The sequence below is a fragment of the Macaca fascicularis genome, chromosome 9 (assembly GCF_037993035.2).
Source record: "Macaca fascicularis isolate 582-1 chromosome 9, T2T-MFA8v1.1".
In the NCBI taxonomy this organism is placed as follows: domain Eukaryota; kingdom Metazoa; phylum Chordata; class Mammalia; order Primates; family Cercopithecidae; genus Macaca; species Macaca fascicularis.
In genome coordinates, this window is record NC_088383.1 from 20,016,678 (window position 1) to 20,043,812 (window position 27,135).

General features: G+C 37.1%; 1 protein-coding gene across 1 annotated transcript in view; it reads left to right on the plus strand.

Moving 5' to 3' along the window:
- The window catches only part of MALRD1 (MAM and LDL receptor class A domain containing 1), a 673,535-nt gene that overhangs the window by 60,293 nt on the left and 586,107 nt on the right, over nt 1-27,135 (plus strand). Inside the window, exons 7-11 of the mRNA XM_074000837.1 lie at nt 13,048-13,149; nt 14,048-14,194; nt 18,119-18,285; nt 23,796-23,888; nt 26,233-26,440. Of these exons, the coding sequence (XP_073856938.1) occupies nt 13,048-13,149; nt 14,048-14,194; nt 18,119-18,285; nt 23,796-23,888; nt 26,233-26,440 (717 nt within the window). The remainder of the gene's footprint in view (nt 1-13,047; nt 13,150-14,047; nt 14,195-18,118; nt 18,286-23,795; nt 23,889-26,232; nt 26,441-27,135) is intronic.

Sequence of the window (27,135 nt, forward strand, 5' to 3'; positions counted from 1 at the left end):
GGAACTAAAGCCATTTCCCTAATTACCCATTATCTATATACTGGGACAAAGACCAAGTAGATGGGCCATCATATATATTCAGAAAGCAAATGTCAGATGTGTAGTAAGTATTTAAAGTATTTAAGTAAGTGCTAAAAATTAAGTAGCATTAAATTGCCAAGTACTATAAAATCACTGCAAAAGTATAAAAGCAATCATAGTACAAGTGAGACTTCAGAAAGATGAATATTCAAAGGAAAATTGTGATCCAATAGAAAAACATGAGTATCTACAATTTCTAAGATAAGTGTTCTAGACATTATTATAACCATAATGTATTGGAGGTGGTATGGAAATGAAATTTACTAAAGATGAGGCATCAATAAATTTTAAGGTTCATTTATTACCCGAGCCTTTCACATGAATACGAAATTTACATAACATGACAAGCTTTGGGACTGGAGAGGAGGACTTTGAAATCTAAGGCTGAAGTCATCAATGAATATGGAAAGTAGACCTACATGTATGACAGAGGGCAATAAGCTGAATATCTTGAACCAAAATGTTTGCACACATTCAAAGATAAATACTTGTGTTGAAGCAACATTGGGGATTTAGATGAACTGCAACCCTATTTATAGGCGTTGCCTTTTATGGGGCATTGCAAACGATGTCATCTCCTGGGAAAAAAGCTGCAAAGGAAGTGGTTTTCTTACGGAGAAAGCCAGGATTCAGATGAGGTCACCTGGTATGTTCTTTGAAGATGAGGACACTGAGAGTTGTTTCTGTTTTTGTTTTTCGAATAAAGTAAGGATTGAGGGCATATTTACATTTTTGGGAGGAAAACACAGCAGCACGAAGATTAATAATAGAGGAAAAACAAAGCATTATGGGATGAGATTGGCACTTGACTGGGGCTGCACTTCGTAAATGGCAGAAATGTGAGAGATTGTAAAATTAAGTAGCATTAAATTGCCAAGTGGGACTCTCTAGCCAAGTTCAGGCACTGTTGTAACAGACTAAACCTAGTTAATCATCAGAATCACATCGGGGAGTGATTGATTCTGGGCTTCACTCCAGTGATAGATGGGAATCACTGTGAGTGGAGCCTGAATTTTAAATAAGATTCTCAGGATATATATATTTTTTATTTATGAAGCCACTGGTGCCCAGGCTTAAGAACAGGACTAGCATTTGGGAACAGGTCTGGTATCATGCTGGTGATTGTACTTGGGGCAGAGTCCCAGCTAACTAGAATGAGTAGTTTTAGTCTCGTGCAATCCTGGTGGTAGTGGTTGCGGCAGGGGTGGAGGGAGCATCGGACATACAATCCAGCATCTTCTGGACATCGTCATCAGAAAATCCTATTCCTATGGAGGGTAGGTATAGGGCTTCTTGCATTTGGATGCAAGAAAACAGGAAAGTTTACTTAAATTACCTAAGGAAATGGAGGAGATAATTATGGCAAATGTTCATCAGTCCCAATACTGTTAGAGTTGAGGATCAAGGAATTTATTTTTTTGTATTTGCCTTATTACCTTATGCTTGTCACTTTATGGCTATAAGGTGATGGTTAAAGGCCTATACATCTCAAATTTTGGGCAGGAAGAAGGCATAAATAAGAAGGGGCAATGTTTTTGGCCACATCATTGGCTTGACTATTTTATCTGGATAACTTTAGTTGCTAGTCAGGCTAACAAAACTGAATATTTAGCTTTTAGCTTCTGGAATAGAGGTAAGCAAGGAGAACAGATTTATGAGTGGAATAAGCAAACGTATTTGCTACAGAAACTGAAAATCAACATGAGTATACATATGTAACAAACCTGCACGTTATGCACATGTACCCTACAACTTAAAGTATAATAATAATAAATTAATTAAAAAAAAAGAAGTAAATTCCAATTTTTTTTCAAAATCTGTTCCCTCTCATTCATTCCCTGTTTTAGTCATTAGCAGTTATTTTGTCTCACTCAAAAAGCTAAGAGTCATTTTTACATATTCTTCTCTTTTTTTCACCCTTATATCAATTTGGCTAAAAAATATTATTGAGGGAATGTCCTACCTTATTTCTTAAATTTTCTCCTCTTATTTATTACTATTATTTATCTAACCCCGACTTTGTTCCAGCCCACATTTTTTTTTTTTCCTGTGGGATACATTTTTTCTTCCAATTTTAATGTATTCTACTCGACAATCTACTTCCAACAGGTTATACTTTATAACAGACACCTATGGCCAGGTCTCCACTTCTCATAAATCCATCAGTAAGTCTTATTGCCTCCAGGACAGAATTCAAATATTTTATCATGATATTAGCTTCTCATGATACTGCTCTTTTTCAGTAGTCCAATGTCCTACTTCACAGTTCCCCCAAGAATCCCATACTCTGGTCAAAACAAATTACTTGCGAGTTCAGCAACACAGGGTCCTCTAATTCTTGGGCGTTATGCAAACCTCTTTTCCTCTGCCTGAAAGCCTGATTTCATAACTTTTCTTTTTCTTCTTCTTCTCATTTTTCCTCTCCTTCACCTCTCCCTATCCTCAACCTTCTCTTCCCTCTTTTCTCCCCATTTTTCTCCCCTCTGTCCTCCTCCTACATTTCTCCTCCCTCCTTCCTTTACTTCGCTTGCCCTCTTCCTCTCCTTTCCTTTTTCTTCCTCCTTCTCCCTTCTGCCTTCTTTGTTCCTTCCTCTTCTTTTTTCCTTTTCTTCTTTTTTATATGCTCAGGTTTCTGAGCATAAGTTTCTTGTGAGTTGAGTTTTCTTGTGCAGGGGATTTTCCCTTATAGACTATCCCTCCACACTGCCACTGCCACCCCCTACACACACACACACACACACGTTTATTGATTTATCTTCTAGACTAAATTCTAAGTGCCTTGAGGCATAGTTCCTATCCTGTCTAATTCACTTGTGGAACCCTAGAACAGAACAAGCACTTCGTGAATAGAGATTGACCAAATGATTGAACAGAGAACATGTGCAGTTATTCAAATGCCAAATATTTGAGATTTTGGATGATTTCTTCTTCCTTGTGAGATACGTATGCTCCATTCCATAAAAAAATAGATTTAAATAAAATATCAGGGGAAGATGTTTTTAACAGTACTTACATTTGTGCTGAGAATATTATACTATTTCTAGGTTTTTGTTTTAGTATGAAAAATGAAGCTAGGTCCTCAAACTACATAAGGAGGCTTTATTGAAGGAGAATTAATCTGGGCCAACCATTTTCCATATTTTAATAGACATACAGGTGCTTTTGCCACATTATAACAGAAATATTGTATTTAGAAATGAGTGGACTTAAAGAAAATGAGTGGAGTTAAGTTCTAACATAGCCGTCTTTTGATAAATCTTTTTGGTTTATTGAAATGATTGTTTAGGAGGCTGAGATGGGTGGATCACTTGAGGTCAGGAGTTCGAGACCAGCCTGGCCAACATGGTGAAACCCCATCTCTACTAAAAATACAAAATTAGCTGGGTGTGGTGGTGCGCACCTGTAATCCCAGCTACACTGGAGGCTGAGGCAGGAGAATCACTTGAACCCAGGAGGCGGAGGTTGCAGTGTGCTGAGATGGCACCACTGCACTCCAGCCTGGGTGACAAAACAAGACTCTGTCCTGGAAAGAAAAGAAAAAGATATTTAGGTTTCCTAAAAAGACTTCTTTTCTTCTTTCTTCAAACCAATATGCCTTTCAATTTTTTTTTCTACTTCTTTTAATGACACTAGGAAGCGATTGTATTAACTGTGTTTTTTTTTTCCTGTATTCTGACGCAGTGAATTCTGGGGTCTTGGTGAACCTGGAGGGGTCTCACAGGGTAAGCTTATTCCTAGAGATAGTAAACAGCTCACCCTTTTCACTTAACCAGTGTGATTTTCAAATACAAATCAACAAATCCAGAGCCCCCATCCCCATCCACTTCCTCTATTGTTGGACTTTCACATACCCGGGCCACTACGCACCTGCCCTACTCACCCCAGGGCTAGTATATTAGTCTATTATGGCTGCCATAACAAAGAACCTCAGACTGTGTTACTCAAACAACAGAAATTTATTTTCTCTTGATTCTTGAGGCCAGACATCTGAGTTCAAAATGTCAACAGGATTGATTGAGTTTTGTGTCCTTTCTTCTTGGCTTATAGATGGCTGTCTTCTCACTGTGTCTTCACATGGTCATTCTATACCTGACTATGACCTACACTCTAGTTATAAATACACCAGCCAAATTGGATTAGTGCCACCCGGTTGCCTCATTTTACCTTAGTTAGCTGTATAAAGGACATATTTTCAAATACAGTCACTTTCAGAAGTACTTTGGGTTAGCACTTCAACATCGGAATTTCGGGAGGCGTGATTTGGCCCATAATAACCAAGTTCCAGACAACTAGAAACAGCTTCTATGTTCTAGGGCCTGCTGACATCATTTAAACTAGCCAGTCCTAGGCCTGCTAACCCTGCCTCCCTTGCTTCTCCTAGAAACCAGAAGAAAGTTTCTGGCCCACATTTCACTCCTCTTCCTCTGCCTCCTGACTGACTCACGCTGGGACTTTCCCATGTGCTCCCTCTTCTTGGAGAGGGGGTGTCTAGAGACACCCAAGACGAGGTCTATACTCTGAGTGACCAAATAATCTGTATAACAGACCCCCATGACATGAATTTCCTATATAACAAACCTGCACATGTATCCCGAAGTTAAAATTAAAGCTGCTTTTTTTTTTTTTTTTTTTTTTTTTAAAGAGAAAACAACTCATAGAGCTGAATACTGGAAAATAGGAACTTTACCATATGTAAATTTATAAGTAATTTGAAAATGAAATGACCAATTTTTAAAGGTGAAAAATTCTGATGAGGAAGTTTATAATATATAGCTTATTTATTATACTGTCATTTATGAAAATGAAACTATTATTTTAACATATATATTTCTCTTTACTATAAAAATATATCATAAGGTCAGGAGTTCGAGAGCAGCCTGGCCAACATGGTGAAACCCTGTATCTACTAAAAATATAAAAATTAGCCAGGTGTGGTGGTGCATGCCTGTAATCCCAGCTACTGGGGAGGGTAAGACAGGAGAATCGCTTGAACCCGGGAGGCAGAAGTTGCAGTGAGCAGAGATCATGGCACTGTACTCCAGCCTGGGTGACAAACAAAAGAAAAAAAAAAGTACATATAAGCTATTTTATTTATAAAACTGCTTAGTATTAGGTATTTTCGCAGTTTCTGAACACTTTGCAAGTTGGACAATAAAACTAATTTTTTAATATGAAAGAAATTATTGAGACTATTTTCAGATTTTCAAACAATACCATTCTAACCTCTGCCCCTTCCAAGATGTGAAAATTTATTGTACATTTATTGAAAAGAGGATCACTTTAGATTTTACCAAAGTAGCTAGTATGAAAAAAAAAATCAAGACTTGCTATTGTGATTAAATAAGAACATGGTCAATCACTGATTCTTGAATAACACTGATTCCTAAAGAAACAGCTGATTATAATTTTGTATAATGATTTCATGCAGTGGCTCATAATCAGAATATTGTGAATATTCTGTGAATATTTTTAGATTGGTTTTTCAGGACTTTTCCTAAGTCTCATATGCAAATCCCTCAAATGTACCAATCATCCCTTTATTAGAATCTGAATGATGCATATATATTATCCAGTTAAATAACTAAGGACCTTTTTTTATTTTAGTTGCTTCCAGTTTTCTTTTAAGAGACAGTAACTGTTCCTTGAAATCCACTACTAATTAAGGAAAATTGACAAATTGTCTAAAACCTCTGGAGTAAAAACTGGATGTCAGTTATAACTTTTACCTCAATGGCCTTGAGACTTGGACTTCATTTTCTACCCTCAAGGAGTCTGGACAATTTCATTTAATCGGTTTGTGCTAGATAATATTTGAAGGATGGCAGGCCCTAGACATGTGGCTTCAGTGGTATAGACACCTTGAAAGGGTTGGCAAAGCTTCATTCCACTAATCATGTATCATTGATGGAGGATTTGAAAACCCCTAAAATAATATTCTACGGCCAGATTGTGGTACAATGTAAGAATAAGAGAAAGAGAGTTGGGCATGGTGGCTCACGCCTGTAATCCCAGCACTTTGGGAGGCCAAAGTGGGCAGATCGCCTGAGGTCAGGAGTTCGAGACCAACCTCAACCTGGCCAACATGATGAAACCTTTCTCTACTTAAAATACAAAAATTAGCCAGGTGTGGTGGCATGCACCAATCCCAGCTACTTGGGAGACTGAGGCAGGAGAGTTGCTTGAACCTGAGAGATGGAGGTTGCAGTGAGCCAAGATTGTGCCACTGCACTCCAGCCAGCCTGGGCAACAGAGTGAGACTCTGTCTCAAAAAAAAAAAAAAAAAAAAAAAAAAGGGAGAGGAGAGAGTGAAGGAGGGAAAATTAATGTGCATATAAATAACTAACATATTTAAATAGCTTTGAGCTCTGGGATTGAATGCACTAAAATAAAAAGAGCTGTCCAGTTTTATTGATCAGCAATTTATGCATGCCAGGCCAAAATACAAACTCATATGCCACTGTTTTTATGGTTGTAAATTCCAGTTTTCAGGCCAAAGTTAGTAAAAGTGGTAGACCCTGGTGAAAGAAATTTAATACATTTGACAAAAGCTATGTTTTTAATTCCATGCAATTTGTACTCAACTGTTTTGCTTTTTTGTTTGTAGTACTTCTGGGTGTTTTTTTTTTTTTGTCTAGTATAAATAGTGACGAATTAGAGATAATATACAACATTTAATTGAACTATGACCAATATTTAGTTTTGTAGCTCTAGGGATAGAGGATTTGTAGCTATTATATGAATCTACAAAAATTACAGTTTTAATTGTTTCATAGTAATCATTATTATGCAATCTTAGCTTCATTTATCGCCAACATTCCCTTAATTGCATATGCAGCTTTATTTTCAGGGGATCTTACATTCAAGAGGATTTGCATATTCATCATTTGTAAACTCACATTATGAGAAACCAGATTGTGGATGCATTCATAAATCATTTCCATAACCAATTGCTTCAGTTTTATCACAAATAAAAGTGAAAATGATGTATATTGAGTCTACAGTCTTTTAAAAATTTTCATCAGGTTGTTCTTAGGTCATTTATTCATTTATCAAACAAGTATACATTGAGCATCTATTACGCCAATAATTTTTTTAGGTAGTGGTGTGATAGCAGTGAAAAAACAAATAGTAATCATTGCATTCTCCAAGCTTACAATTTAGTCAGGGAGAAAAATGATACTAAGCTAATAAATAATATAGTTTACGTCAAGTGGTGATATTTGCTATTTAGAACAGTAAAGCAAAAAACTGTGAGAAGTTCCAGAAATGAGGATGAGATGAAGGATGGAGGTCATAAAATGTAGTTAGATTCTGGATGCATTTTATTGATAATGTGGAAATTTGCTGATGGATTGCATGTTTGGTGAGAGAGAGAGAAAGAGATGAGTCTTGGAAGACTCCCAATTTCTCACCTTCACTCACCTCATATTTAACTTTTTTGAGTTAAATATGAGATTTGGCAATATAGAGGTCAATCTTGATATATGCAGTTTCAGGGGAGCGGTAAAGGTGACCAAAAAACAAACAAAACAAAGAAGGAATAAAATACTGATCTGTGCTACAACATGGATGAGCCTCAAAAACATTTTGCTGAGTGAAAGAAGCCAAGCACAAAGGCTACAGCCTCCATGATTCCATTTAAATCGTCAGTATGTTCACATTAAAATATATAATCTGAGAAAAATAGCCAAAGAATAGAGGAAGCAAGCCATGTGAATATTAGATGTATTGACAAAAAGAGTCAAGCTCTGTAAAATATTAAAGGAGATTTATTCTGAGCCAAACATGAGTGACCAATGGGTCATGACACAGTCCTCAGGAGATCCTGAGAACAGATGCCCAAGGCGGTCGGGCTACAAGTTGGTTTTATACAATTTAGGGAGACATAAATGTCAATCAATGCATGCAGGATGTACATTGGTTGAGTTTAGAAAGGCAGAACAACTGGGAGAGGGGGCTTCCAGGTCATAGGTGGATTCAAAGATTTTCTGATTGACTATCGGCTGAGTTATTATCTAAAGACCTGGAATATGGGAAGTCATTCTAGGTTACAGTAAGAGGTGGTGGAGACCAAGGTTTTATCATGTAGATGAAGCCTCCAGGTAGCAAGCTTCAGAGAGAATAGACTGTAGATGTTTCTTATCAGACTTAGTTTGTTCTACCAGTAATTGCAAAAGGGAGGAGGGTATAATGAGGCATGTCTGGCTTCACTTTCCCATCATGGCCTGAACCAATTTTACAGGTTAACTTTGGAATGTCCGTGGATGAGAGGAGGGGTCCATTCAGATGGCTGGGGGCTTAGGGTTTAATTTTTTTATTTATAGATCCAGCGATAAATGCAAGGCCTTGAGGAAAGAGGCCTTGGTTTATATGAGGAAGGCCATAGTAAAGCATTGATATTTACTTCATGTAGGATGAAAACCCTGGAAGAGCAGAGGAGACATGATCTGACCCACATATCTAAGATTATAGTGGAGCAAGGACAACCACAGGAAGACAAATTAAGAAGTTACTAAGACGATCAAGAAGGAGATGGTGTTTCCTGAACCAGAGTTGGTAGTAGTAGTGGGGGTTATAAAATGTAGTTAGATTCTGGATGTGCTTTATTGATAATGCAGAAATTTGCTGATGGATTGCATGTTTGGTGAGAGAGAGAGAAATAGATGAGTCATGGAAGACTCCCAATTTCTTGCCTTAACTAGAAGGATGGGGTTTCATTAACTGGCATGAGAAAGGTTGTGGGAAGAGAAAATTTAGGTTGAGAAAAATCAGAAGTTTATTTGAGATAGTAACCGCCCACAGGGTTCACCTTGCCCACTGCCTCGAAAGAGCCAATTGATCAAGACAGGGGAATTGCAATAGAGAAAGAGTAATTCACGCAGAGCTGGCTGTGTGGGAGACTGGAGTTATATTAACACTCAAATCAATCTCTCTGAGCATTCAGGGAGCAGAATTTTTAAGGATAACTTGGTGGGCGGGGGGAAGCCAGTGAGCCAGGAGTGCTGACTGGTCAGAGATGAAATCACAGGGAGTCGGAGCTGTCTTCTTGTGCTCAGTCAGTTCCTAGGATGAGGCTACAAGATCAGATGAGCCAGTTTATTGACCTGGGTGGTGCCATTTGATCCATCAAGTGCAGGGTCTGCAAAATATGTCAAGCACTGATCTTAGGAGCAGTTTAGGGAGGGTCAGAATCTTATAGCCTCTAGCTGCATGACTCCAAAACCATAATTTCTAATCTTGTGGCTAATGTTAGTCCTACAAAGGCCATCTAGTCCCCAGGCAAGAAGGAGGTCTGCTTTGGGAAAGGGCTGTTACCAACTTTGTTTAAACTATAAACTAAGTTCCTCCCAAAGTTAGTCCAGCCTACACCCAGGAATGAGCAAGGAGAGCTTGGAAGGTAGAAGTAAGATGGAGTCAATTAAGTTAGATCTCTTTCACTGTCTCAGTTATACTTTTGCAAAGGTGGTTTCAAGATTTAGACCTATTTCTGTGACCCGAGGGAGGAGGCTTAAGTCAGTAACAGGATATTGCTGGAGTGTAGAGTTGGAGTCCAGCAAAAATTTTGGGCCTGAGGTATAATTTTGTGAGTCATCAGCATTTAGGAGAGGATTTAATGGCATGTGACTAGGTGATATTAACAAGGTTGTGGGTTTGTAAAGAGGAGAAGAGATGGAAGGACTGAGCTTTGAGGCAGTCTCATATTGAGCAGATGGGGGAAAACCACAAGAGAGACTGAGAAAAAAATAGCTGGCAACACGAGCAGAAAACCAGAAGAGAGATTTATGCAAAAGCCTGGTGAAGAAAATATTTCAAGAAAAAGGGAGTGAGCAGCTCTGTCCAATAATAATGATATGTCAAGTATGTTGAAGAAAAAAAGTTAAATATGAGATTTGGCAATATAGAGGTCAATCTTGATATATGCAGTTTCAGGGGAGTGGTAAAGGTGACCAAAAAACAAACAAACAAAGAAGGAATAAAATACTGATCCATGTTACAGCATGGATCAACCTCAAAAACATTTTGCTGAGTGAAAGAAGCCAAGCACAAAGGCTACAACCTCCATGATTCCATTTGTGTGAAATAGCCAGAGGTGGAAATCCATAGAGATAGAAATCAGATGTAGTGGCTGCCAGGGGAGGAGGGGAGAAGAGAGAACGGTGAAGTGACTGAGGGGTACAAGTGATGAAAATGTCTTGGAATTAGGTAGTTTGATAATTGCACAACATTGCAGATTTAATAAAAGCCACTGACTTGTACACTTTTTTTTGGTCGAAGCAGAGTTTCACTCTTGTTGCCCAGGCTAGAGTGTGGTGGCGCGATCTCAGCTCACTGCAACCTCTGCCTCCCGGGTTCAAGTGATTCTCCTGTCTCAGCCTCCTGAGTAGCTGGGACTACAGGCATGCACCACCACCCCTGGCTAATTTTTGTATTTCTAGTAGAGACAGAGTTTTGCCATGTTGGTCAGGCTTATCTCAAACTCCTGACCTCAGGTGATCCACCTGCCTCAGCCTCCCCAAAGTGCCGGGATTACAGGCATGAGCCACTGTTCCTAGTCTTTTTTTTTTTTGACGGAGCTCTGTCACCCAGGTTGAAGTGCAGTGGTGCGATCTTGACTCACTGCAACCTCCGCCTCCTGGGTTCAAACTTTTCTCCTGTCTCAGATTTCCTAGCTGGGATTGCAGGCGTGTACCACCACACCTTGCTAATATTTGTATTTTTGGTAGAGATGGGGTTTCACCATGTTGGCCAGGCTGGTCTCAATCTCCTGAACTCAAGTGATCCACCTGCCTCGGCCTCCCAAAGTGCTGGGATCACGGGCATGAGCCACTGTGCCTGGCCTACTTCTACACTTTAAAATAGATAAAATGGAAATGGTAAGTGATATGTTTTGTGATGTTTATCTCAATTTTTAAAAAACTGTTATTGACATAGGTTCAAGAGAGAATAGGAGGGGAAAGAACTGGTGTTGGAGTCAGTGTGAAAATAGGCAGAACTTTGAGAAGTTAGTTGGAGAAGGTTGTCGGGTCAGGAGAGTGTTTTTCTAAGATGGGTGAAGTTTTAGCCATTTAGGTCCTGAAGGAAATGATCTTGTTGACAAAGAGAACACACTGTTGTAAATGAGAGGAGAGGAAATTGGCAGCATGATTCCTTAAATAGCCAACAGAGATGAAATTTCTGTCTAAATGGAAGACGTCATCCAGAGAAGGGTATGGAGAGTTGACCTGTTCCTACAGAGGGCAAAGCATGTGGACAGCTGGCCAGTGAGATTGATGATGAGACTTGTAAAGTTTTCTTCTGATTTCTCTCATCTTCCCAATGAAATATGAAGCAAGATGGTAAGCTGAGAATAATGATAGGGAAGGAAGAGCTGGAAGTCAAAAGAGGGAATAGAAGGCTTTGAACAGTTGTCTAGGAATGTGGAAAAGGAAAGAATGAGGGTCACCATGACACCATGCAGTGAGTAGTCATCAATACGATGTCATTTCTGTTTACATGATTGTGAACAAAGTGAAATCTGCATGATTTCTTCACTCCATTCAGCTGTACAGATACAGGCTAGAGTAAGTGAAGGGATGTATTTTCTAGAGTTTTTGCCATAAGAGTATGGAGAAATATGAGCATGGCCAAGGAGTGATTGCTTGTCTGACATCTGTAATAAAGGAAATGAAGACATGATATATGAGGGAAATAATTGAAAAGAATTTAGGACCCTGGGCTTGTAGAACCTGGCCCAGTCGAAATATTGTTAGAGTAGAGATATGAAAAGAAGTGAGCTGGAAAGGTAGGGATGATGGTTGGGGAGCGGACCACTTGAAATTAAGACAAGGAAACGTTATCATCATTAGTAATGGTAATACTCCTTTTGAAGAGTGGTGGCAGAGGTTGTTTTTCATCAAAGTTCTCCTTCAAGGTCATCAATAAGAAGATATCAAGAAACTGAGAAGCAAATAAAAGTGAATATTGAAATGACAAAGAATGACAGTGAGCTAGAGCTAGAATCTTCAGGGGTTGAGGGACAGGGCACCCTCAGGGATCACCCACAGTGTCTGTAGGTGGTTATAACAAGCTGGAACACTGAGGGGTGCCATTTGACATCATGAGAGTCAAAGCTTGGGTATCTAGGAAGGTCAGAGGGAGAACTGTCTGCAAGTGGTATGGGCAGGAAGGACTCCTAGTCTACCTTCAAGTCTTATATTAGGAGGGCTTGGGGAAAAGAAAACAAAAAAACAGGCACAACTTTTTTTTCGATGGAGTCTTGCTCTGTTGCCCAGGCTGGAGTGAAGTGGTATGACTTTGACTTACTGCAACCTCCGCCTCCTGGGTTCAAGCAATTCTCCTGCCTCAGCCTCCCTAGTAGCTGGGATTGTGGATGCATGCCACCACGCCCAGCTCATTTTTGCATTTTTAGTAGAGACGGGGTTTTGCCATGTTGGCCAGGCTGGTCTCAAACTCCTGAACTCAGGTGATCCACCCGCCTTGGCCTCCCAAAGGCTGGTCCATGGCTGGGATTAAAGGTGTGAGCCACCATGGCCGGCCAACAGGCACAATTTGAGAAAGCTCCAGAGAAAGCAGTTCCAGGGAAGATCCACCTTCAGGTTTAACGGGACACCATATCTTGTATTGGACATATGTATAACTGTCCTTCAAATGGTAGACTCTGAGTTCTAACATTAGAGTTTTTTCACTCCTGTGAAGGATTGGCTTTGGGACTTGCCAGTCACTATGGAGATATGATTAAAATCCAAAAACATTGGCATGGTTGTTTTGTTCTGTTTTTCTCTGTCTCTATGTGAGTGGTGTGTGTTGTGTGTGTGTGAATGAGAGAGAGAGATAGGGTTACCTAAAGGGTGGTAGAGAAATTGGTTAAAGAGTGCTTTGTAGAATGAATATTAACATTAAAAAAAATACTTGAGTCTTTCCAGTTGCACCTGCATTTCACTTCTTGCCAATCTTTAAATTTAACAGATGGAATTCTACTGTGTCAGGAAGCACTGAATGCTGAGCAGGAGCTGTGCCGTCCAGATACAGATCTCTGCAGATTTGATATTACAGATGAAGAATTGAGATGTAAGTGTTAAATTGAGATATTCACTTTTCTGGTGTATATGCAATATATGAGACCCAGAGTCCATTCACAAGCCAACCTATGTTGACATTAATGTCCTAGTTTTAGCTGGAGTGTTATTGGGAGGCTATGGTGGTTTATACCAAATACATCAATTTAAGGCCATGTCATTTTGTAAAACAAACTGAAACTATCTTGGAATTATATGCAGTGTTTCTTCTATAATATTTCAGTGTGATTATGAATAGTAAATAATTTAACTAATCTAATCCCATAAAGTAGGTAAGGCAAAATATAAAGCCATTTTAAAAATTGTTGACTGGGTATGGTGGCTCATGCCTATAATCCCAGAACTTTGAGGGGCTGGGATGAGAGGATTGCTTGAGGCCAAGAGCTCAAAATTAGCCTGGGCAATATAGCAAGATGTCATCTTTACCAAAAAATTACCTGGGCATGGTGGCGTGCACCTGTGGTCCTAGCTACGTGGGAGGCTGAGGCTGGAATATTGCTTGAGCCCAGGAGTTTGAGGCTACAGTGGGCTCTGATTGTACCACTGCATTTGGCCTGGGTGGCAGAGCGAGACCCTGTCTCTTAACAAAATTAAAACATATTGTGACTGAAGTGGTGACGCATACAAGAAAAACTAGGAATCTCCTTTTATTTATGGCAATGGTTCTCATTTGAGAGGATATCGTACATGTGTATCAACTGAAACATTTTTGCAAAATAGAGTGGCTGGTACACTCTAAGATTTGTTGAATTCCAACTTCCAGACGTAAATTAGTGTGTGCTAGTGTATGTGTGTATATAAACCTTTTGGTTGATTACAATACGTAACCTGGTTAAGCAGCCACTCTAGCAGACTAATAGTCCACCAAGATCTTTTTCTCCCCTGTTTAGTGTGTCAGGCCTGTGGGTTTGAATTTGACATGTGTGAGTGGACATCAGAAGCATCTGTTGGCCACATTTCCTGGATGCGCACAAAAGCGAGAGAGGTCCCTGCATTAGAATCCACACCTCAGCAGGATCAAGGAGGTGATGATGAAGGTAGAAAAAAAATATCTTTTGTGTATTACTTTTAGAATTCTGCTTTATGGTGACTAGTTATAAGACATTACATAGGGCGCGTTGGTGAATATCCTGAGTATATTTTATTGAAAATACACCCTGTAATAGGAGCTGAAGGTGAAAATAACAATTATGTTTCCAACAGTGTAAAAGAAGAGTTGTACTAGATTAACAATTTTTTTTACGTTTTATTATTTCCTTCAGGAGTTATTATTGTGTGAACAAAAAGGAAAAGTATTAAAAGGCTTTTTTTTTGTTACACCTGTTAGCTTTCTTTTCTTTTCTTTTTGTTTTTAAAGTCTTACTCTGTCACCCAGGTTGGAATGCAGTGGTGAGATCTCGGCTCACTGCAACCCCCGCCTCCTCGGTTTAAGCGATTCTCCTGCCTCCGCCTCCCAAGAAGCTGGTACTGCAGGCACGTGCCACCATGCCTGGATAATTTTTGAATTTTTAGTAGAGACAGAATTTCAACATGTTGGCCAGGCTGGTCTCGAACTCCTGACCTCAAGTGTTCCACCAACCTTAGCCTCCCAATGTGCTGGGATTACAGGTGTAAGCCATCGTGCCTGGCCAAGTCTGCTAGCTTTTTCTTTTTCTTTTCGTTTTTTCTTTTTTTTTTCTTCCTTCCTTCCTTCCTTCCTCCCTCCCTCCCTCCCTCCCTCCCTCCCTCCCTCCCTTCCTCCCTTCCTTCCTTCCTTCCTTCCTTCCTCCCTCCCTCCCTCCCTCCCTCCCTCCTTCCTTCCTTCCTTCCTTCATTCCTTCCTTCCTTTCTTCCTTTCTTCCTTTTTCTTTCTTTTTTTTAACACTGCCATGTTGTCTATGAGTTTCTTCCTCTTGCTAACATATTAATTTGTATTTTCTGTTTACTTTTATTCTTTTTGCTTTTTTTCTTTCTTCCTTTTCTTTGAGGGGTGAGTATTGTTACATTTTTATTTTTATTTTTTTCACTGATCTGGAAGCTTTAATTTATATATCTTATTGTTATGACTATTCTTAATTTTAGGATATATTCTTTATATGAAATTTCTTTAACAAAGCCTAAAGTGATTTAGTATTTCTGCTTTTTTGAACGTGAAAAAGACCAAAGTACCATTTAATTATTTTTTGGTCCTGAGTTACAGTTGAACATTTTAAAGAGTTTTAAAGTCATTATCTTTTTATGATACTTATAACTATTAAGATTATATATTCCATTATTTTTCTTGCTCACCACTGTTTTTTAGATTTTATGCTTTCCTTTTTGGTTCCCTTATCCCCTTGCAAAGGTTGACTCTTTAATCAATTGTTCTTAATCAATTGTTCTCTTATTTAGAAAAGATCTGTGGTGATGAGCTCCCACAGTATCTGTAAACTTAAAATGTTTTAAAATTGTTCTCACTTCTAAATAATAATTTATCTGGTCATACAATTTTAGAAATTTTTTTTTTAATTTCTAAGTACAGGGTGATTTTCCCTCTTTAGCTCCTGATATGTACTGTAGTGACTGAGAAGTCTGAGTGCAAGTAATGTTTTTTTAGTTTAATGCAGATTTTAAAAATGTTTCTTTATGATATTTGAAAATTTCAATATGATGAGTGCAGGAATGAGTATATATTTAATTTTTAATGCTCAGAATGCACATATATCATCATTTACAGAAATTGTATTATTTTATTCAAGTAATTCTCTTACTCCCTCTAATCTTTTCATCTTGAGTTTCTATTAAAGACAACTATTGTTCACACTCCATAACTTGACCACTCCTTTTTATTTTCTATATAATTTACTCTATTTTGAGTTATATTTCAGGGCTTCTGGTACATGAATTTTCTCTTTGACACTATGGCCAGTCTGCGTTATATTCTGCCTATTGGGCATTTAATTTAAAGTCTTAATTTATTTTTGTTTTAAGTTTATACTTGCTAATATTTTCTTATTTATTTCCTAGTGTATCTTAATATGTTTTAAATAGAATGTATTAGAATTGTATGAAATTTAATTTCTTTTTTGTACAATTTATAAATGTATTTAGTTTTTGCTGTCTTTAGCATTATATTTATATGTTTTATTGTGCAGATTATTATTTTTTATTTTTTTATTTTTGGGAGGTAGTAGTAATATTATTATTATTGTTATTTATTTTATTTAAGTTCTGGGCTACATGTGCAGGATGTGCAGGTTTGTTACATAAGTAAACATGTGCTGTGGTGATTGGCTGCACCTGTCAGCCTATTACCTAGGTATTAAGACCAGCATGCATTAGCTATTTATCCTGATGCTCTCCCTCCCCTCACCCCTCAACAGCCCCAGTGTGTGTTGTTCCCCTCCATGTGTCTGTGTTCACGTTGTTCAGCTGCCACATATAAGTGAGAACATGTGGTGCTTGGCTTTCTGTTCTGGCATTAGTTTGCTGAGGATAATGGCTTCCAGCTCCACCCATCCTCCTGCAAAGGACATGATTTCATTCCTTTTTATGGCTGCACAGTATTCCATGGTGTATATGTACCACATTTCCTTTATCCAGTCTATCATTGATGGGCATTTGGGTTGATTCCCTGTCTTTGATATTGTGAATATTGTACAGACTATTTTCAAAAAGATTAATAGACTTTACTTTTTAGGATTATTCTTTTCAAACTGTGTTTTTTGCCTTGCAGATGCCTTGTAATTTTTTGTTGAAAGTCAGACATGATTTACTGTGTAAAAGGCATTAATGTAAATAGTGTGAGCTTTTACATTATGTTTATCCAGCTAAGGATTATGTGATGCTTAGTATTTGCTGTAGCTGTAAATATCTGAGGCTGAAATTTTGTCTAATGTTCTTGTTTTTGTCTTTCTTATTGTATTTGGGTTTCCTTAGAGACTTCTTTTAAAATTGTGTCTAGGACATGCAGCTCTTTCAGTAGCATGAAGAAGCATTTCAGACTTTATTTTTGAAAATGAAGTAAAATTACAGAAATCTCTTTATAAATCTGTGTTGTCAATGTTATTAAGTTCAAGAACAGCTCAAATTGGTTTTAAATGTCAGATGGGGAAAAACTTATCTACAATATCTTTATGTAAAACAAAATCCATAAGTGATGTTTAAAAGGACCATAGATATCTCATACCTCTGTGTGGCTTGGTAAGAAAGAAGGCATTTTAAGTTGTATTTCCTAAAACTATAAAGGATTTTCTACAAAAAGTAAATCATAAAATCATCCAAAGGGGCAAGAATTTTGGGAAAGATGAAGAGAAATTCTTGATTAAAAAAAGGATTGAATTGTGATATTTAAAAGAAAATGACGATAATTTGGTGGTGTAGCAATTTGTATATGTAGATTTCTTTTATTGCAATCTTTTTTTTTTTTTTTTTTTTTTTTTTTTTTTTTTTTTTGAGACGGAGTCTCACTGTGTCGCCCAGGCTGGAGTGCAGTGGCCGGATCTCAGCTCACTGCAAGCTCCGCCTCCTGGGTTCCCGCCATTCTCCTGCCTCAGCCTCCCGAGTAGCTGGGACTACAGGCGCCCGCCACCTCGCCCGGCTAGTTTTTTTTTTTTTTTTTGTATTTTTTAGTAGAGACGGGGTTTCACCGTGTTAGCCAGGATGGTCTCGATCTCCTGACCTCGTGATCCGCCCATCTCGGCCTCCCAAAGTGCTGGGATTACAGGCTTGAGCCACCGCAGAATCTTGAATTTTTACAAAAAGGTATTATCAAATTTTGTTTATAGAAATTAGGAGAAGATTTCTGTACATACTGGAACTAATATAAAAATTAAAACCTCTTATTTGTAGTTGATGTAACCATTTGAAAACATTCTGTCCTTTTAAGTGAAATATTTGTGTTTTAAGTCCGGTTTTGAACACTTCAGAAATGTAATAGTTTTAGTCAGACAGAAAGAAACTAATGTTTTCCTAAATTGCTTCTTTTTTCTTTTATATTTCAGGTTATTATGTATGGGTAGGGGCTAAGCATGCTTTTCCTTTTAACCATTTAGACAGCAGGGCTTACCTAAATAGCTCTGTGTGTCATTGCTTGGGCAAGAGCTGTCATCTTCAATTCTATTATACTATGGAAAGCAGTGTCCTGAGAGTCAGACTGTATAATCATAAGGTAAGAAGAAAGTTGCATTTATTTCAAATTCATTGAATCAGTGAAGTTTCTAACTCTTGGCAGCTTGTGTTTTCATTTCTCAGTTGCACATAAGCTTTTACTGTTTAACTTGACTTTATTTGGTATACTTTTTAAAAGAATTTTTAAGAAACAAGCATAGGGGACATGCTCATGTACAAAAGTTAATGTGATAAGCTGCCCAATATTTTTTCATAAAGTTTTCAAAATTCATCAAAGTGAATTAAAGAAACTGTAGATCTAATAAAAATGAGATAGCTGAGATTCTGTATCGTGAGCTCTGTATTGAAGCTCTGATGTGATCTGTTTTGGGCATTACATCTATATATCATTAGAACTATAATGGTTGAAACTTGTTTGGGTAGCAGTCGACATAATTTTCAAGACTGGTAATTATCGATTAAATATTGAAAAAATGGCACACTGGGTGGACTGAGTCCATTCTTCTTCTCTCTCTCCTTGTCTAACATGCTCAATGAGTTCTAAAGTGTAAAGTTGGGTGAGTACTCCAATTAGAAAAAGAGATAAAAACAAACTGACAGCTGATTCCATAGTATAGGAAAAAACCTGCTTTTTCTACTCGTATGCCCTCAGCACTCCCAATATCTTACTTCTGACACCAGATTCGTGTTTTTTTTTTTTTTTTTTCCAACACAGCAATTCATTTCTCTAGCAGACACCAACTGAGTGTCCTATGATTTGCCTCAATTCTGACACTAGCTACCTGGAGATAGTGCAGATTCCACGGGTTGAGGTCTCAGGCCCACAATACTACCCCTACTTCAGATGTCAATCACAAGCTTCCTATTGTGAGCAGTGTCTCTTACCTACCAGCTATAAATCGCAGTTCCCATGGCCCCCTTCTTAGGTTTGATAATTTGCTAGGATGGCTCACAGAATTCAGGAAAACATTTTACTCATGTTTACCCACTTATTATTAGAAATGTAGATGAACAATCATATGGAAGAGATGCATAGGGCAAGGTATGTGGGAAGAGGGGTGGTGCTTTGCTTCCATGCATCCCCAGGTGTGCACCCTCTAGGAATCAGCACATGTTCAGCAATCTAGAAGCTCTCTGAAACCGTACTCCAGAAATGTTTACAGAGGATTTGCCATGTAGGTATGATGAATTATTAGCTTAATCTCCAGCCCCTCTCTTCTTCCCAGAAGAGGTGGGACTGAAAGTTCCAAGCTTCTAATCATAGCTTGATCTTTCTGGTGATGAGTCCCCTAAGATTCTATTAATATCCCTATTGATTAGGAAATTTACAGGTTTTTGGGAACTCTCTGCCAGAAACTGGAGATGAATAAATATATTCATAATAAATAATACATAATGTATAACCATATGTAATATAATATATAACAAATAATGTATTATTTAATGTATCCAGATTTATATGGATTCACATAATTACATCTATGTGGATGTGAGATATCTATAGATATAGATATATATCTCTACACATCTACATAGATGTAAAAATATAGATAAATATGGATGTGACATATAAACATATATCACATATCTGTAGATGTGGATGTGATATATATATATCTTCCCACACATTCATATACATACATATAGATATGTAAAGTAATATACATATGCATATAAATTCTTTTTTAATTGCATGCGATATAATTTTTCTGGCATTCTAGAACTTGTTATGTTTTTGTGATTTTTGCACTAGTACTTTGTAGTCGCTGCCCTGCAATCTATTTAATATATTTCATTCCATTTGGTAAGGTGTGGGGGGAGGAAGAAAAGGGGACAGCATCTCCTTATCCTTCCTGCAGCACTACAAACTGTCCAGATACATGGCATCAATTTTACCGAAAAGGAAGAGAGAAAAAATTTAACTGTATCCATGTACGTTCCACCATTCAGGCCTCAATATTTCAGTTGCTGTCACCTGTGCTGTTTGAACCAATCCCAGTGAGCCTCCATGCAGTCTGCAACATTCTATAATTTCCAGCTCCTTCTTCAGTAAAGCCATAGTAGATAAATTCTAGAATAATTTCGTTGAGTTTAAATTATAGTTAAAAATGGTTAAATTATATATGTGGGCCTATGGTAATGCTTTTCAGATGGCAGATAATTATTTCATTAAAATTGAATGAGTTCTTAGCCTAAATTTAAGTAGAAATTTGTATTATAATGTGATCTAATCCTGAAGATTATTTTAATCTGCTCTGAAAATGAGTGATGCATTTTAGAAGTTTCATTGCATGTAGAATGGAATTATGTTTTTAATTATGAATGTGTGTATGTATTGTGTATATAATTATGAATGTGTGTGTATTATTGTAATTATGAATGTGTGTGTATAGTATGTATGTATTTATGAATGTGTGTAGATTGAAATTACTGAAAATGAGCAGTGCCATTCTTCCGGTGGCTTTAGTACTATGCAAGAAAGGAGTGAAAACAAATTGGCTTTAAGTATTACATCATATATAAATGATGTTAGATACCACACATCGTTAACTCTATTAATCAGTAATACAGTTATCGAGATTCTGTCTGTCATATTATAAGAAAAGAAGTTAATCATAGGGAAATGATCTAGTGCATTAACCAGAACCAAATGGTTGTACATCTTAGAGATTGTTGACTGATGCTTGATTCGTTAGACAGTATTCTGTGAGGTGTCCTGTCTTTTCTGATACTATTTGCTATCCTCTATACATATGTTACTCACTGATGCAAAATCTGCATCAAAGTACATTTAAGTCACAAGTCAGTGTTTTATCACACACTTAAAAGGACTCTAAAGCTATCATTTAAAAAAATAGCTCTTGATGAAAATGATGATTTACGTCTTTCTATGAATAGAATGCTGTTTTCTGTTATGAACATCTATTACTCTATAAATGTGAGCAGGTAAGCCAAGAAATATCTAGCAAGAATGCTGAAAGTTGTTTTCTTTATTTCCAGAGGACGTTAAAACTTAAGAAGTGAAAAACTCAGGGGAAGGCAAGTTGTTAAATACAAAGTTCACTGAAGTGTGTAGCAATTAAAGTTTGTACCATCTAACTATTCTTGGGTTAGATCTGTGTCCATGATCTATAAAATAACACTCATAGCAACAGCCTACTTTTTATTCTGTGTAAAGTTTCCATATAATTATTTACCAAAAAAAATTACGTGTAATTTTTCTTTACAACCAAATTTACTTGTAATTCTTTACGAGATTACATGGTCTTATTCCTAGATGTGATCAAAAGTAGTGAAACTCAACAACGTTGACTTTGGTACCCTTGATTTCTTTACTGGAAGAGAAAAGCATAGACTGGCATCTCTAAGAGATAAAGTGTTAATAAATATGTTAAATATTTTTCTTGAAAGTTAAATCAGCATTATTGATCCTGGACTAGGGGAGCAAAGATATATTTTTTAAAAAATTATTTACTGATTTTAAGATAAAAGAAAAGTAGGACATCATTTGAAAAGCTTTGCTGAGTTGGAGATTTCTTTTTTTGCATTAACACCTGTGAAAAGTAACTAGAAAGAGGGAGAGTAAGAACAGAAATAAAATGAAACCTGATTTCACTTAGAATAAATTCTTTTTACAAAACATTGCTAGTGCCATCAGACTGGAAAATGTATAGAAAAATTTAGATCTTATTCACTGTGTGCTGTGAACTTGGCTTATGAAAAACCATTTAAGTTTGGAAAGAACACTGCTCACTTTTCAAAAAAATGTGAGTGCACCCATCTTCAGGGGGAGCAGAGGGGAATCAATTAGTCACTGTGAAAAAAGAGCACAGTAGTTCTAAATTATTTTCATAAAATGAAAGTGGGGGAAAGTGGTGAATGCAGTTTGCCAAGAGGTGTCACTGAAAGCATCTGTGGAGGGTGTAAGTGTTTTGATGCTAAATAACTGAAGTTGTGTAAGAAATAAGTAGAAGAAAAATTAGTTGCTTGTCTCAACTTTTTATAACTCCAGTTCATCCTGATCCGCCATGAAAGCTATCAGCCGACAGTATGTCCACCCAATGTGCTTCATTGTCTTGTGGAAATATTCGCAGTTGATATGAATAAGTAATGAAGTACATTGTAATGGATTTAGACTATCTTCTGAAATATTTAGGACTTGGAAATTTGGAGTAGGCATCTGAGGGTGCAGGACTAAGTTGAAAGTAGATTCATTTTTAGAAAATCTTGGGCATGAATAAAATATGTGACGCTGAGTGAGGAGACAAATATTGATATCACGTGTCATTTGGATTACAACAAGATGTTGCCTTTCAGGGCTGCTTTCTATCTCATGCTAGCAAGTGGGACAAAGCCAGGCTCAGAGCTCGACCTGAGATATAATTATGTCAATCTTCGCATTTTTATCATATTGTTACCTAAAAAATTAGTGCATTCTATATGTAACATTATAAACAATTTGGTTTATTTTTGGGGAGAAATTTCAAATTAATTTGAATGATAAAATGTAAATAAAAATAAGATGATTTCAGAACATAAAAGCATTATCATAAATCATAAAGACCAATGCCATACATGCAGTAGACAAAATTTTGGGTAACTTATAGACTTTTTTATTTTATTTTATTTTATTTTATTTAGTTTTTTTGAGATGAATTCATGCTCTGTTGCCCAGGCTGGAGTGCAGTGGTGCCATCTTGGCTCACTGCAACCTCCGCCTCCCAGGTTCAGGTGATTCTCCTGCCTCAACCTCCTGAGTAGCTGGGATTGCAGGCACCCACCACCATGCCTGGCTAATTTTTGTATTTTTAGTAGAGATGGAGTTTCGCCATAGACTTTTATTGAGCTTCTTACACTCAATAAATATTTTGAATGCAGTAAAGGCTCATTACTATACTCATAGCATGTAGTAACAATTTTATGTACATTTTGCAATCTGAAAAATGATCATTGTACAGGTGCATGACATAGATTTCTCCAAAAGATGTAAATAGGCCTTTGATAGAATGACCAAATTAAGAATGTAATTTTCAGAAAATAACTGTGTGGTTTGGAACTTGGACCAAATGTTTCCATAGGAAAAAGTATTTAGTATAAATTGAAATTGTGCAGATAATGCATCTGATAACATTTTTAACCTTTATATTGTTTTCCTGTAATATTTTTCTTTACTAGTATCATGGCAATATAACAAAATGTAAAAATATTATTGAGATCAGCATTTAAATTGCTGATTTTATTAGCTGTTACTTAGAATTTTATTTTTGAAGCTCACTACTGTTTTTTTTTAAAGATTTAATCCAAATTTTTGTTCCATCCTAATACCATTTATCTGCAAAAAGCAGCTTTACTGCATGAACATGCTTTATTTTCCTATTTTTTAAAATGATATTCAGCTTTTTCAATTTTACTACCAAGACTTTAGATTTCCTAGTACTTTATATCTTACAGGTAAGGTAATATCTACTAAAATGTAATTAAGAGAGCATGTATGTAAATGTGAAGATTAGAATATGGGGAATGAGTGATGTCTTTCTCTTCAAATCAAAGGAAGAAGAAATATTTTGGACATACAACACATCAACTCACAGCCAATGGGTGAAAGCAGATGTGTTAATACCAGAAGGTCTGAAGACATTTAAGGTATGAAAGAAACAAAACAAAACAAGTATTTTTTTAAATCATGGTTTAAGTTTTAGCTTTGCAGTAATAAATTGATCATGCGCTGCTAAAGTTAAATTAGCATTTAAGTTAGGGATGCGTACTTGTATATTTGGGGAGAGTGATTGCCTACTTTTTAAATTGTACCTTTTCCTTCTCAGACCAAATTTTTGATGGCAGAGGAAACTGAGTGTATCCACTCTTGTTCACAGCTTCCTTGGTCTCCACAGCCTTCCTTTCTTGCTCCCCATAGGCTCAATAGGAATGCTGTCTCTTAAAAAATTACATTGATATTTTGTTTTTGTATTAGGTTGGTGCAAATGTAATTGCAGCTTTTGCCATTGTGGCTTTTGCCATTACTTTCAATGACCAAAACCTCAATTACTTTTGCACCAACATGTTATATGGAATGTGTAAGTTTATTTTTGCTGGAGTGTGAGTATAAAATGATGATACTGATTATATGTGTGGGTTATGAAATCCATTTCATTTCTTTATGGTGATTTTCCATTCATACATCCTATCACAGCCTATTGAGTTAACATATTGACACTTTAATTTTTTTTAGGCTGATGTCTGTTTTTATAACTTCTCAGGTACTAAACAAGTTTCTTTTTTCATAAACTGAAGATTAAATTTTGTTTTAACTCAAAGATAAAGTAAAATGTAAAGAAAATGAATTTGAGATTTATTCCGGGTTCTCAAGTGCATATGTAATATAATTAGCTGTTCAATAATTATAGGCCTTTGAGGCCTAAGTTTAAACCCATCAATTTTTGAACCCCAAATTGATATCATTTCTGCATATCTGATCTCTTGCTGCTATGAAAATACACAGCTATACACTAATAATTTTTACGTGTATGATAATTCATTATGGGAAAAGTATGTAGCGGCATACAAAGTTTTCTCATTGTTGGATATGATTTGAATTTAATATTATTTTCTAAACCAAATTATTAGACATATTTGCAAACTGAAAATTTGACCTTAAGTAATTCTTAATGAACAAACAAATAGATATCCCTTGTGTTTTTTTGTTTGTTTTAAATGGAGTCTTGCCCAGTTGCCCAGGCTGGAGTGCAGTGGTGGGATTTTGTCTCACTGCAGCCTCCACCTCCTGGGCTCAGGCAATTCGCTTGTCTTAGCCTCCCAAGCAGCTGGGACTATAGGCATGTGCCACCACACCTGGCTAAATTTTTGTAGTTTTAGTAGAGATGGGTTTCATCATGTTGGCCAGGTTGGTCTCAAACTGCTGACCTCAAGTGATCCACCCTCCTTGGCCTCACAAAGTGCTGGGATTACAGGTGTGAGTCACCACACCTGGCCTATCCCTCATGTTTTGAAAAGAAAATCGATTCAGAAACTTTAAGCTGGATGAAACTGAAGGAAGTCAATTTTAATTCTTAGTATCTGGCAGGAATTTTAACCACATTTAGGGCTGTTTAGTACAACTTTCTGCATCATGGAAATGCTTTATATCTGATGTCCAATATGGTAGCCACTGATCACATGAGGGTATTGAACAATTGAAATTTGACTACTATGACTGAGGGAACTAAATTTTATTTTATTTTCATTGATTTGAATTGAAATAGTCATCTCTGGCTCATGGCTAATGTTTTGGACAGCAAATAATTAGTTATTTGTGATACAGTCAGCTATTTATTCTTCTGCACTTTTGGTTTTAAGTAATAATTGCTCTTGGTAGAAACTCAAGCAATACTAATACTTGGACATTATCTTACACTTGACTAGCAATGTGTGGTTGTTTCATTTGCTAATATTGCTTATCTTCAGAAAAGCTAGCAATTCAGTTGGTGACCACATAAATTACTCTTTTATGTAAGTTTACTAGAGTTTTATGTTTATTCCCTTACATTTTTTTATTCCTATATTGTGGCTGTTTCAATTTGCCTGATATTTTTCTTCATGTATTCCAATACTAATTTCAGTAGTTAAAAACTAAGTCAGATGCAGTTACAGCTCTTGTTCTATAAGTAATGACAATACTTCTTATTTTCCTTGAAAATTAAGGATGATGACCAAGTAACAAGTCTGCAGTCAGGGACATCTTCGATAGTTAAGTGGGATGCTCGTGTTTTGCCTGATCCTGGGAGGTGTCTCTGAGCCTTTAGTGGAGCAGATGTTTCCATCAGTCTTATGAGCATGAGTTGAGCTTATCAAACAGGAACTTCGTTATATATTGCCTTGGTTGCTTTAAACACTTTTTCTCAATAACTGTTTAGTCTTTATCAACCTTCTTTAGTTTTTTGTCTTATTAAGGAGATTGTAAACTCACAAATTGATCTTTTTCTTCCTGAAGATTATTTTTGAAGGGACTCTTTTGAGCCAGAGAAGTTTTATTGGGCTTGATCACCTCTGGGTCTATGCCTGTGGACAGGCCCAATCCAGAAAGCTTTGCTCTGCAGATGAATTCCCTTGCTCTCGTGGCCAGTGCATCACCAAAGAATCTGTCTGTGACTCTCGGCAGGACTGCTCCGATGGGAGTGATGAAGACCCAGAAACTTGCGGTAAGTGACTGAATGGCTTACTAGTTTACACGCTCTAATTCATGACTGTTAGTTGGGTTTAAAATAGTCCTTGTTTCTATCAAGGCAAAGGTGAGTCATATGTATGAAATATGATAAATATGGATTATCGCTCTGAAACTATTACTACTATTCCTTCAGGGATCTCTATTTTAACTTAATGTTTTGGTGCTTGTTGCAAAAACTGCAACATCTCTCTCAATGTGTTCTACAAATGAATAGTTGTGATTATTGTTGGCTGGGTGCGTGAATGTGTGTGCTTTGATTAAAGAGAAGATGGGTAGGAGAGGGAACCTTTTTGTACCTTCCCCTTGGAGGTATATAATATGGGTTACCAACTTTTATTAAGTGTATGCTTTTTCCTTCTCTAGTCAATCATCTTGGAAGCTGTAGCAGAGAGGGGCGAGTAGGAGGAGGGTGGCCCTTCCTCCAGGGCAGCCTTCAGCCATCATGGCTGCTCTGGAGGAAGGGCCACCCTCCTCCTACTTGCCTAGAAATCACTTCAGCTGGCCAGGCATCGTGGCTTATACCTGTAATCCCAGCACTTTGAGAGGCCGAGGCAGGCAGATCACGAGGTCAGGAGTTCAAGACCATCCTGGCCAACATAGTGAAACCCCGTCTCTACCAAAAATACAAAAAATTAGCCAGGCATGGTGGTGGGCACCTGTAATTGCAGC